We start from the raw sequence: 13296 nt of genomic DNA, 5'->3' as shown, positions 1-13296 counted from the left end.
CTGTAGGATTATATTTCCCTCAGAAAACCTTACTCCAGTGTCAATGAGCATTAAATCTCTCAACAGACCTGCAGCAGTATTATAAAATGCCTTGGGAGGGAAAATATATGTAATCTTGGTGTCATTCAAGTCAGTGGCTGTTTTGCCATCGAGTTCACTTGACAGGCGAATTATCTTACAAATTGACTAGCTTAACTGCCATATTTAGAACTAAAATGTAGCAGCCCTGTATTTACCCTTTAGATTTGTATGAGGAGCCGTGGTACCTGAGTTTCTGACAACTATTAGATCCTTGTCAAAATATTGTTGTTTTTCAGCTGTTGATTCTTGTCAAATGATAACAGAGGTGGCAGGTATAATTCCATTTCCACATCAAAGATCTGTGTTGGTTAATTCTGATCACGCACTCCTTGTAGCCAGAATGCTAAACTAAGCCGCTACCTTACAAGTATAATTGGATGCTGTAAGACTTCCAAAATGGTATTCCCACAGCTGACCTGAGCACTGGAAGCTCCTGGAAGAAAAGAATCAGTACTGACCTTAAAGGGGATGTAAATTCCGTAGCAAAAATGACAACTCCATTGTCATGTAATGGAATGGATTTTTGCTCTATTGGTCTGAAGACCAATCGGATGGAATTCTGACATCGGGGGCGGGGGGATGGGGAGTCAAAGTAAATAGCTTTAAGGGATAGTTCATGAAGTCTTAAAAATGCAGAAGAAAGTTTTTTCAGTTCAGAGGACGAGCGGAAAAGAAATAAGGGAGTTAGAATTCTGCTCTCCATTGGGTTGTGTCATATCATTTCCCAGGACCAATAAACTCACCAACCAGGTGACAGGCTGAGAGAAGAGCAGTAGATGCAAGAGAATCTCTGTAGGATTCAAGAGGAGAGGGAGGTAATAAACCCTCCAGATTTAGACTGACACAACATAATTTATAGAAGCTCTCTTTTCCCAGCCAAACTGAAAAGAATAGCTAATAAATGGATGGAGCAAAGTGGAAATGCTGGAGTCTGGCAGTTTCCTGAGTTAAGAATGGACCTAATACAGCACAGTATCAGTTATATGAGATTTCTAGACATGGTTGGGTGTTTAATAAAAAGCAAACTCTGCTACAAATAAGGATGCTTAATGGTATGGCTATTCTGCCAACACATCTTTTCTTGAGCACTCTTGGAAAGCGAATTGGGAAAGAGACAAGAGCAAGATGAAAAAGCAGTGACGTTTTCGTCAAAGGAATTGCAACCATTTTTGTAGGCCTGCCTCTCTTTTCCAAGCCAAAACCATGCAGCCCAGCATACTTGACCCAAAGTTAAATAATACTGAATTCAGATGAGTTGTGGGAACAATTAAGTTGCAAGGATTGTTCCAATGATTTGCATCTTTGAAGGCCTTTGTGAGGACTGTAAAGCTAAACATGAGCTAGAGCAGCCTAAAAATAAGAAACCAATGTGATGAGGATGAGGGAGTACCACAAGAACTTGTGAATTAACAGGCACAATCTGAGAGTGCTGTTGTGACTCATCGGTATATAATACATATGCATAGAGAATTCGTTCTGTTGAAGTGAGAGATTATAGGGACATAAATTATGGCGTATATTATATTGGAGTTTGCTGATGCAGCCAAAAGCTTGTATGAATACAGAGGTGCTGTTCTGACTCACGATCAGAGGATTTGAGCACTCGTGATCTTCTTTACATGAGCCTGCATGTTTGCTTGTTGGCACTAAGCCAACACTAAGCCATGGCTTGGCTTAGCGTTGCGTGAGAATGGTATAAATGTGTTTGTTTTCCTCATTTTAATGAGAAACGTTAGTAATTATATTAACTCTTTAGCTGTAAATTAAAAGGCCATTGATTGTTGTAGCTGTCCAATTAAGTTGCTGGGAACTGGAACTGACGACCGCTTTGGTTAGTAGTGTTTTTGCTCACACGAGTAGCCCTGTTAGTCTCCATCCAAAGGGGAAAGGGGGGGAGAACACTGGCCCTGCTAATATCCAATTTGCTTTCATATGGGGACTTATTTTAGATTAATTGCATATGCAGCATCTTTTGAAATGGTGTCTGGAGCATGAGCATTGACAAGAGAAGGGGAACGGCAGTGGGAGGGAGCTGTTGCTCTCCTGTTCTGCTTGTGAGCTTCCCATACGCATCTGATTGGCCTCTGTGATGAGCAAGATGCTGGGCTACATAGACCTTTGGCGTGATCTTCGTGTGTCCCTTTGGAAATAGAGGCAAAGGCCAGCAGATACGGGGGGCTATGGAAACAGATGGGACAAGGACTTGGTAGGAGGCATACCTGTCCTCCACTAAGAACATAAGGCCCTGCTGGATCAGGCCATTGACCCATCAAGCCGAGTTTCCTATTCTCACAAGCAGGACCTGAATGTAACAGTGTTCTCCCCATATGTGATTTCCAACAACTGGTTTTTAGAGGCATACTGCCTCAGACAGTGGAGGTAGAACATGGCCATTGTGGTGTTGACTTGTAGCTTCTGAAGAAACCAGTATATACTCATGAAGAAGCTGTGTGTGTGTATCATCAAGCTCACAGCCACATGTGTTGCTTTAAAAATTCTTGGTGACAACTTTAAGAGACGGTTGCCTAGGCAGGAATTCAAACTCAGGAGAACATCGGACACAATTCTGCCATTTGAGAATCTTGCAAGCAAAAGGCAACACAAGAGTCACTTCCCTCCCCTTTTCAATATTTTCATGGTATGAATTGCCAAGAGATTGGTTAGTAATCTATCACATCCAATTGTTATCCACTTGATGTGTATAATTCGATCCCTTATTTGCATCCCAGCACCTTTGCATGAATGGTCTTGTAGCCATGCATTCTTAGAGTAATAATTTTATAATGCCAAACTCTCCAAATGAATGCTGGATCCAAGCTTCCTAACACAATTAATGTGACTCTTTCCCAGTAAGAGGCTGTGCAATCAGATATGTGCTTAATGTCACCTTGGCAATCTACTCAGCATACAAGCATGTCGCTGAGGAAATCCTTCCATTCAAACTAAAAAGAAAAAGAAGAAATTTCAGTATACTGATTATGGTTAAATCAAGATTTTAATCTTGTACCTGCAGGTGCAAGAAGAAAAATGTGGTTTCTAGTTGGACTTGACACCACTTCACTTTTTTATGCTTTCTTCCAACTTCCCAAGATAATAAATTTGGAGAAAGTAGGGTGGGGGAGGAATCATAAAACTGTTAGAGTGTTAAAAAATCTAAGGGCTGTCTTGTTCAGAGCTTGCCTGAAATGTCTTCTCTGCCCTTGTAAAGAGATGAATCTCCATCATTAGCCAGTAAATGACAATTTTTGCATCATGCAAAGATTAAGTGATAAAAATAAAAATGGCTTCTTAAGGCTTATTCCTTATAGTTTACAAGGAAAAGGGGGTCTAAATTTGTTAAACGCTCATTCATCAGATGCTTTCTAAATTGAGAAGGCTGAATTAATATAGGAAAACGTGAATGATGCTTAATCTCCTAACTAAACTGAATCTAGGATATTAATGAGTTAGAAAATTGTTTTCTGAAATGATGACCAGAAAAAATTCCCTGCAAATTCCACTTTTTAAAAATACATTTGCAATAAGCTATCTATAAATGTTCCATTCTTGCTGAATTCAGGATTTTTAAATACATTTTCCCATGGGAAACTTTGTTATTTTGTATTCTGGTTTCATTTGTTTGTTTTGCCACCTTGGCTGCCTCAGAGGATGAGAGGTGTAATGAAGGTACTGTAGGATTATCTGTTTTATTGGAACAAGTTCAGTTAGTGAGATACAGAGACCTTTATGATTCAGTACACTTGAGGCAGAATTAAAAAGCACAAGACAGCAAGGCTTTATAGGCAAAATGTGATCTATGTGTGTGATGTTTAGGAGAGCAAAGCAAGAACTGTCCCTCTTTCTGCTAATAAAGAGTCTGCTTTTTTGTTCAAGGTTGGACAGGGAAGGGGAAGAGAGGGAGTTGCCGTAAGAGGATCTAATCTCAAAGAATAGTTGCGGTTACCCAAGTATTTGGATTAGTTCGTGCCCTTGTGAAAATACGCAGGAGGCATATAAATATACAAAAGCACAGGTACTGTAGCACAATGCCTATATTAGGACCAGCTGAAATGGCACAAAGGGCTGAGCAAGTTTTCAGTCTTACCAGAACCTTTATTCATGCTGGATTCTTAAACTAATCAGCAACAAAAGCTGGAGTTGTCGGGGAGAGAGACCCAGTTCAAACGTAACACCAAACCACAGTTCCAAGTTATTAAAAGAGCCTGCTTGGGCCTTGGGCTACAGCACCCCCCCTCTATTCTGGCATAGCTGGCAGAAAGAGATTGGAAGCAGGGGCAAAGGAAGGGGGAGCGGTGGGGGCGGATCACCCTGGGTGCCCTCACTGAGGTGGGTGACATACGGCGTGCTGCTCACCCGCGACTCCCAAGTCTACCCTGAGCTGTCTGGGTAAGGGGGCAGCTGTGCCACTTTGCCAGCAGCATTCCCCCCTTCCGCCTTTGTTTTGACAGCTTGTGGGAGGCTTGGGAGTTGTAGGTGGGCAGCGCGCCAAATGTCCGCCATGGGTGGCTCGCTCCACCCCTGACTGCAGGGCGTGTGCGCTGCTCCAGGCACCTGAGCGGCCAGCCCGCACCTGGGAGGGCACCCTCTGTGCCATGCCCCCCCGGGAGCGCGCCCGCCCTTGGCAGCGCGGGCATATGCTCCGCCGCTGATTGGAAGCATCTGCTATAAGCTAATAATAGTTTGCCATTATATCTGAATTGGACTGAAGTGTTTTTAGTTTGAACTGTAGTTTACTGAAACATGTCAAAAGCAAAACATGGTTTCTGATCCTGGTTTGTTTCAATAAACTGTAGTTTAAACTAACTGCAGTTCCAATGTGGTGATAAACTACAACTTGCTGAAATGAAGAAGTTGTTGCTTCGAATCTCTCTGTGGTTGAGCCAGAGAAAGGGGAGGGTGAGTATTTTTTTCCAGTAACTATGGCTCATTATAAACTGTGGCTTATTATCATGTTATGCCCAAATGAAGGCATGACGTTGGTGGACATGACGATATAGGTTGCACCTGCAGCTTATAACAGTCTTAAGAAAGAAGGGAAATGTGTTTTGTAAACATAGACTACAATCCTATGCACATTGCTTTGAGAAAACAAAAGGGCATACATACTTCAAGTAAGTAAGCATAGGATTGCACTCACAACTGGTTTAAATTGTGCCTGTGGCAAAAAAAAAAGGCATCAGGTTGTAGGAAGGCATGCTGGGGTGAAAGAACAATCCCTACTCTCCTTTTGAAAATAGTTACAGTACTCATATATCTCTGTAGGACATACTGGAACACACAGGTCCTTGTAAGTCAGAGAGCAGAAGTAAAGAAATGTAGAGTTTAAAGAAGGCCTTGCAGAAGAAGTAAACTTTGAAGGGCAGCTGAAAGATCTAAGAGGTATCAAGAGTGTGTGTTCTGGGACTTCATAGCAGAGCAGAATAAGTGGACTATAATAAGGAAGGAAAAAACAGAAAGATAAAGTGAAGAGCATTGAAGTGAAAATCTTGGCTTTATTTTTGCTGGTAAGTAAGGAAAGAGATCTGAGGATGTCCATGGAGACTTTTTATAACTGAACTTTAAAAAGAGCAGTTGAGCTTTCCCCAACATTTTGAATTTGGCCATTCCCCACCCCCCGAACTGAAGCTATCAAATTAAATCTGAATATGTGAAGACTGGTTTTCAAGGAACCATGTTCCATGCTAATTTAGGCTGTGATCCTAAGTTGGCTTTTTGCAAAGTAAACTCAATTTAACTCAGCAAGGCTTACTTCTGAGTAAACATGTTTAGAATTGCAGTGCATATAAGCCCATGTAGTCTTTCTCACCCAACTGCTATGTGAAAAGTGTGTGGAGTCGTGGCCATTACTTTTTCTAGTAATAGCTCACTTTGAGTATTATTCCCTCTCAAACTATTTTTGGGCTGTATTGTAGGAAACATTGGCAGCAATCAAGCTGGGAGAGAAGCAGATCATGGATCTGGATTTTGCACACCAGTGGTAGTGGCTGGTGTTGTGTGGCAATGCCACACAGCTGCTGTTTGACCCTAGGATCGCTACAGATTACCAGCAAGGAGCTGAGTGGCAGCAAGGTTAGGACTGTGTAGACACACTGGCAGGGTCAGTGTGGCACCTGCACTGCTGTGCCCATACAGTGCTGGTCTCACTGCCCTTCCTGCCTCCCTGCCCCAGACCCATCCAGGTAAACTGTAGCAATGGCAGTGTTGGGAACTTTGCCGCACTGCACCAGCTGCTACTGCAAACCACTGGATGAAATGAAACTGGGAAAAGTGTGATCAGTAGGGAAAGGAAATGACTAAAGCAAAATCTATGGGAGCAACTCTATGATGGGGAGAATGGATTGTAGGCTGTTGGTCAGAAAAAGTGGCCCGCATTCAGAGGTGGAGGTCAGTAGTTGGAAATCTTCCCAACACCGTGGTAGGAAGGGCTGCCGCCATTGCTGATCCACCTTCAGCAATGAGAGCAGTAAGAGAAAGGGAGTGTGTGCTTCAGGAACAGGAAGAGGGAAACTACAGCAGCCCTGGAGCTGGCATATTTATTGGGACCAGTGGGAGGGAAATTGTTTGTTCATTTTACATCCCACCTATGCTCCAAAGAGCTCAAGGTTTTGTACATAATTCTTTCTCTTCTCCCTGCCTTGTGAGGTAGGTTTGGCTGAGGAACCGTGATTGGTCCAAGGTCACCTAGTGAGTTTCATGGTTGAGTTAGGACTAGAACTCTGGTCTCCCAGGACCTAGTTTGACACTCTAACTGGAACACACAACACTGGAAAGGAAGGAAGGAAGGAAGGAAGGAAGGAAGGAAGGAAGGAAGGAAGGAAGGAATCCACCTTTTGTTTGGTTCCTCCACCAGGGGACCCCCCTCAACTCCATAGGATTGTACATTAAATACGGTCAGAATACCTACTGACCAACAGAATTGCTTGCTAAAGGTGTAAAGTTACTGCCAGTAACATGGATTCATATCTTATTTTCCTTTTTTCTGCCCACTTTGCCACCAATCTTGACATGATTTACATCACTTTTTATTTTGCTTTAATCCTACCGAGACTGCTCTGGGACCAGATAAGCCCCCAAATTGGCTTTTCCAATGGTAATATTCCATGTTACTTGTTAAATACTGATAAGTAGTGAAAAGGTATAAAATAACCAGATTGGAGAATATATTTCAATTAGTATAAATCTTGTATCTTGGAAGTTCCTCCTGCAACCCCTCCTTGGGATGTTCTGTTTATAAAATGGAATTAGTTCTTCCAGTTCTAAACAAGATACATGTAAATAAACCCTTTCAAATTCTGGCTTCTAATGAAAAAGAAGAAGAAATCTAATTTGAAGCTGCTGTAAATATTCAATGATTAATTTCATACCAAATAAGTCATTAAAAATACCTGATAGATGGAGAAACTAATCCTTTCTGGAGAGATGGGGAAAACCAATTATATCTGAGGCAATATGAAAGTTAAAATGAGACAGACATAAGCTTAGTTAGAAAAAAAAATTTTTGAAAGATTTTTAAACGTGGCCAATTGCTTGGAGTGAATGGAATGTGCAACGTTATTTGGAAGAAGTAGAGGAACTGTCTTATACTGAGTCAGATCATTGGTCCATTGAGCCCTACACTTTGTTGTCTATATTTACTTGCAACAGCTGTCCAGGATTTCAGACCCAGGATCTCCCAACCCTACCTGGAGATGCCAGGGATTGAACCGGGAACTGGGTGCATTCTCTGCCACTGAGCTACAGCCCTTCCGCTCTGTCCTCTTACCCCTTTTTGTGCTATTCCAATGTGATCCAGAAATGAAGATTATTTTTATTTGAAATTTGCAAAACAACAGCATCACTTCCCAGATATTTGACAGGTGCTGCCAGTTTTTTAAAATTTCCTTTCTAACTTTAATGACACCAATGTGCATGGTGAGCTAACCCAGACTGTTGCCCCCACCACAAGTCTAATGAAGTCAAATTTAGCCAGTTGAAGTATAATGAAATCTCTCACCCGCAGCACTCAGGAGCTGCTGAACTCCTTCCACCCATTGCTCTCTCAAACCTCTTTTGCTCACCCACCCGTGAGTCTTCAACCATCCGTTGGGAGCCATGAGAAAAGTATATTTACCAGTACTACAACTGATTTGCTGCCATAGGAGGCCCAAGAGAAAGGCTTTCCATGAGAAACTATATTTCCCAGTGCTCCTGGCACCTGACTTGCTATCATAGGAGCACCAATGGGAGAACCTTCCTTCCTTCCTTCCTTCCTTCCTTCCTTCCTTCCTTCCTTCCTTCCTTCCTTCTCCTGCCGCCAGTGTTGCAGCAGTGGCAACAAGGTAAGCAGTGCAGCTGAGCATGAGTTGGAGACTCATAGGAAGGGAAAAGCTTCTGAGTTCTTCTCCCAGTTAGAATCTAGGCCAGTCTGGGATATATTAATAGCAAATTATGAAGCCTAGCAATATAGTGGCAAAAGGCTGCTGCTTATGTGCAACAGTTGAAGAGAATGGCCCCCTTGTGCTCTTTCCCAAGAAGAATACAACATACCAGCAGAAAAAGAGAGCATGGCTGCAAAGTGGGCCTTTGTGCCTGGCATAGGACACTGGCACCAGAAGAGTGTGCAAAGCTCGGCTTCTGAAGAGCTGCCCCCCCCCCCGCTGCTTCTGCCCCCTGGTGCTTTCCTTCCATAAAGCTGTGAGCTCTTCCACAGCTGATGCTTCTTCTAGTCAGCCTCTTCACTGCTTTCCTCTGCACAATTCAGCAGCCATGCTGGTGGCAGCACACAGGCTATGTAATGACAGTGTCCATTGCAGCCAACTCCTTTCTATGTGTGTCGGTGGGATTTACTGACAAGACAAGCCCTCTTCAGGCATAGTACATGGTCCAAAATGCAGTGAAAGGGGCTTTGCATTTAGCCCAACCCCTAAAGCCATTCGGCTTCTCCTGCCCCTCTGTGTTGATCAGGGCTTCTGATGTGGGAGGTTTTCTATATGTGTGATTTAGAACTCTTGACAATTAGGGTTCCCTACATGCTCCCTATATAAGTTTCCAAGTTTTATCTGGTATGCAGAATTGTTTCCACTTTTGATTCCAAATTGAGGATGGCATAAGGCTACTGTTTTAAAAAAAAGCAAAAAACCTTAAGGCAAAATCAGCAGTGAATGGGTTTAAAGTGAATGGGGTCTCTGCTATTCCTTACATTATTGATTTTCTTTTCTGGTGTTGTTCCTTGCAGAGAGTGAATCTATCGTTCGATTTTCCATTTTATGGCCATTTCCTACGTGAAATTACTGTGGCAACTGGGGGTAAGTGGCTTTCTACCCGTTTCACTTTTGAATAATCTGACAAGAGTTTCAGATGTTTTAAATCAGGTTTCTTAAAAGAGAGAGAGAGAGAGAGAAAGAAAGTGAATTACAGTAGAGTTTGAAATATCCAAAATTGGGTAGGCCAGATCACCAGTTCTTTCAAATTCACCCTGTCCTCTGTATCAGCAAACTGGTATAAATTTTATTAACATTTTAAATAAATGTCTTCTCTTTACACCTTTCCTGACCCCTCACTATTAGATGCATAGTGGGAGAGAGGGAAAGGGAGTTGCTGACCTATAAAGGGGGTGTGGTCATATCACACACTTCATTTTCCCATCATTTCATGATTTGCAACTACTGTATATAGATGATTGTTAACATGTTGAAAACTGCCTTGAGAGGTTTAACCCTAAAAGGTGGTCTATAAATATATTAAAGTGAATAGATTTAATTATAGGAAGACTTTGACCTCTTTTTTTTTTTTAAGAATAATTTTTTATTAACCGACCAATCACATCAAATCAAACCAAATTACATAAATTCCAAATTACACAGCCGAATTTTAAATTTTTGTTGGGGGTACCCATATTTCAAGTTCCGAAGGGATCCAATCAACTTCTTGCTTCTTACTGCTGTTTTAATGTCCACAAATCTAACCTTATGATGTTCACAGTACTATCCAGTCCTTTCTTATTATTTTTCCACATCTCTTGTTGATATTTTCATATATTTTTCCTTTCTCTTTGTGACCTCTGATAGTCTCCGCAAGCTGGTTAGAACAGTTTGTAATCCTGCGTGGATATATATTTTTTTATCCAGTAGCCATATCCAGACGTTTTCCATATAACATCACCTCCATACATAAAACAGTCTTAGCATCATTAATTTTCACCAATCTGCCTCCTTTCTCAAAACCTCTGAGGAGATTCACTAGGAATGCAGTCTGAAAACAAATCCGTTCTTCCTCCCGGCTATAAATCCTTTGGCAAGATGGTGACTCCGAATTAATTGCTGCGCCATTCCCAAAAGCTCTTATTGCTTCTCGGTCTCCATAAAGCATACTTTTGGTTAAAATTTATCTCCACACAGACTTTAATCATCCTGCTTGGGTTAGTTCAACCGACGGTTGTAACGAGGAGGGGTACTTGTAAATCACATAGAAGGAAAGTAAAAAAGGTTCCCCCCCCACCCATTCAGCCCCGTTGTCAACATACCCCGCCTTTGGTGTATCTTCATCGTAAAATATTCCTGTTTCTCCAGCCCGTCGTCTTCTTTTGCAGAGGTCACTTAAATTAGCAGACTTCACTCCCCTTCTTCACTTGAAATATGTGCATTTGCTTCTTTTGTAATTAATTATTCCAAATTGCTGCAACTAGTGCGCGATCAGAGACAGCGTCCAGGAGAGCCGATGTCCACACGGGGGCATTCTGCCTAGGACCCTCACCCCCTTCTTTCGAATTAGGGGGTGATTTATGGGCACAGCAGGCAAGGGCAGTGTTCCCCATTTCCTTGGGGCAACAAGGGAGGCTGCCTACTCCCATAACAGCCTCTTAATTACCCCGTGTGGGTTGGACAGATGGTATTGTCGGCCATCTTCCAATGCGCCCCCTAGTGGCCCCCCAAAAGCTCAGCAACTTTAATCCTAAGAAAAGCTCAGCAACTTTGGTCAGCCCTCACGGATGTTCACTTCATCAAATCTGGCCCTCTTTGAAAAAAAGTTTGGGAACCCCTGTTTTAGTGAATCAATAAGGGATGATGATGATTTAGTCACTTTACTCATAAAAATGACCCAAAATGACGTGGCATGCCGGGGAGTAAAAGAGGGAACATTCAAATCTGAGGCATCACAACGGTTTTGTCAGTGGCTATGTGTGACAGTGTGAACCAAGCCATTAATTGTTTTTTGACGACTTCCAATTTTTATCATGTCAACAAAGAGCTTGTTGCTTCTCCTTTAAGGGGCTCAAATGATGCATTCTCCTTAAATATCACAGTGCTAAATTGCAAGGAGCTCCATCATATCTATAACAGATCAAGAAAGCCAAATTTTGTTTTTTACCATCCATACAACATTTGCATTTCATTTCAACATTTGCAGTCTTGAATGATGATTTTTGACCCTCAATTAATATGAGAGAGAGAGAAAAAGAGACAGAAACTCACATGGGTTGGCTTGAGCAATTAGCATATCCTTTCCCTCAATCCATGTTTTACCAAGGTTACTTGATTCATGTCTGTGAGGTAAATCAGTTTGCACTGCCATTATTAGTATAATTAATCAAATCCTGTTCTTCTAGAGGTGGATATCTGTCATGGGGGAATTCCTGTGTATGCTAATTCTGGTACCTAGGAAACCACGAGAGGCCTTCCAGCTCTCTGATGATAGAAAGTCTTCCTGACAGAACATTTCAGATGTTTTCATTTAGGAGAGAAGAATATAGCATTGGCAATGGGCTTAGAAGTCAGGTGTAGGATTGGGTTGTCAGAGTAGCGGCAAAGATAATGAAAAGCAGCAAGAATATAGGGCAGTGTTCAGGACGTGGGTGGCGCTGTGGGTTAAACCACAGAGCCTAGGACTTGCTGATCAGAAGGTTGGTGGTTCGAAACCCTGCAACAGGGTGAGCTCCCGTTGCTCGGTCCCAGCTTCTGCCAACCTAGCGGTTCGAAAGCACGTCAAAGCGCAAGTAGATAAATAGGTACCACTTCCGCCGGAAGGTGAATGGCGTTTCCGTGCGCTGCTCTGGTTTCCCAGAAGTGGCTTAGTCATGCTGGCCACATGACCCGGAAGCTGTACGCCGGCTCCCTCGGCCAATAAAGCGAGATGAGCGCTGCAACCCCAGAGTCGGTCACGACTTGACCTGATGGTCAGGGGTCCCTTTTCCTTTACCTTTATAGCGTGTTCACGTGCCCCCTTTCAATAACACTTTTTAAAGCTAAAGTGGACCATCAAATTTAATCTTGCATTAAACAGGAGAAGCACTTTTCAAATGTAAGAGGCTAGTGAACCTAAGCAATTGTTTTGGAGAAGGTGTGTCTGAATATTGTCTTATGACAGGGACCTGTGGTTCTCCAGTAGTTGTAGGACTCCAGTACCCATCAGCCCCAGACATTATGGTAAATGGTCAGGAACGATGGGATCTTTCCCCAAACTGGTACCCTCTGGATGTTTCGGCCTAAAACTCTCATCAGCTGCATGCTGGTTGGGGCTGAAGGGTATGTAGTTCAAACCATCTGAAGGGTACCAGGTTGGGGAAGTCTGGTTTAAAATGTGTACAGGGCAATTCTTTATCTGAAGATGTGGGGTTTTCACTTATTTTTATTTTTATTCTTGTTCTTTCTATACCTGTAGATCTCAAAGCAGTTCACAACATTAAATTGCAACATAAATGACATAAACTGCACAATAAAAACAAAGGCAACCCAGTAATCCCCCTTCCCACAACACATTTTAAAGGGTGTTAGATGTCATTCAGCCAAAGGCCTGCTTAAAGAAAAGTTTTCTCCTGGCACCTAAAGATATATAATGAAGGCGCCAGACAAACCTCCCTGAGGAGGGCATTCCACAAACAGGGAGCCATTGCAGAAAAGGCCTGTTCTCATGTTGCCACCCTCTGGACCTCATGTGGAAGAGACACACGAAGAAGGCCCTCAGAGAATGATCTCAGGGTCTTGGTAGGTTCATATGGAGGTAAACAGTCCTTGAGCTATTGTGGTCCTGAACCTTTTTAAGGCTACCTCTAAAAATTAATTGATTCACTCTTCTTATGTTTACATATGAGAGGAAAAAACAAAAGAAATGAGCCTAATCTTTCATTTTAGCGTTTGCATGTATATATCACAACAGGGATAATCTTAGAAGACGCTTGTCCTATTTCCTCTCTCACAGGAGGAAATTCTTACAACAATATGGATCTTGCAAGTTGCAGTT

At 42.4% G+C, this 13296-nt stretch overlaps 1 protein-coding gene across 2 annotated transcripts in view; it reads left to right on the top strand.

The window, feature by feature from the left end:
* PLXDC2 (plexin domain containing 2) overlaps positions 1-13296 on the top strand; it is a 231684-nt gene that overhangs the window by 134693 nt on the left and 83695 nt on the right. For both annotated transcript variants that reach the window (XR_013977955.1, XM_080974460.1), the window contains exon 4: positions 9296-9365. Coding sequence is in view for 1 of the 2 variants with exons in the window: in XM_080974460.1 (XP_080830586.1) it covers positions 9296-9365 (70 nt within the window). In the remaining variant the exon portion in view is untranslated. The remainder of the gene's footprint in view (positions 1-9295; positions 9366-13296) is intronic.

Source organism: Podarcis pityusensis, assembly GCF_964106645.2.
Source record: "Podarcis pityusensis genome assembly, chromosome: 12".
In the NCBI taxonomy this organism is placed as follows: Eukaryota; Metazoa; Chordata; class Lepidosauria; order Squamata; family Lacertidae; genus Podarcis; species Podarcis pityusensis.
The sequence above is the reverse complement of the archived record's forward strand: the minus strand, read 5'-3'. Positions and strand labels throughout refer to the sequence as shown.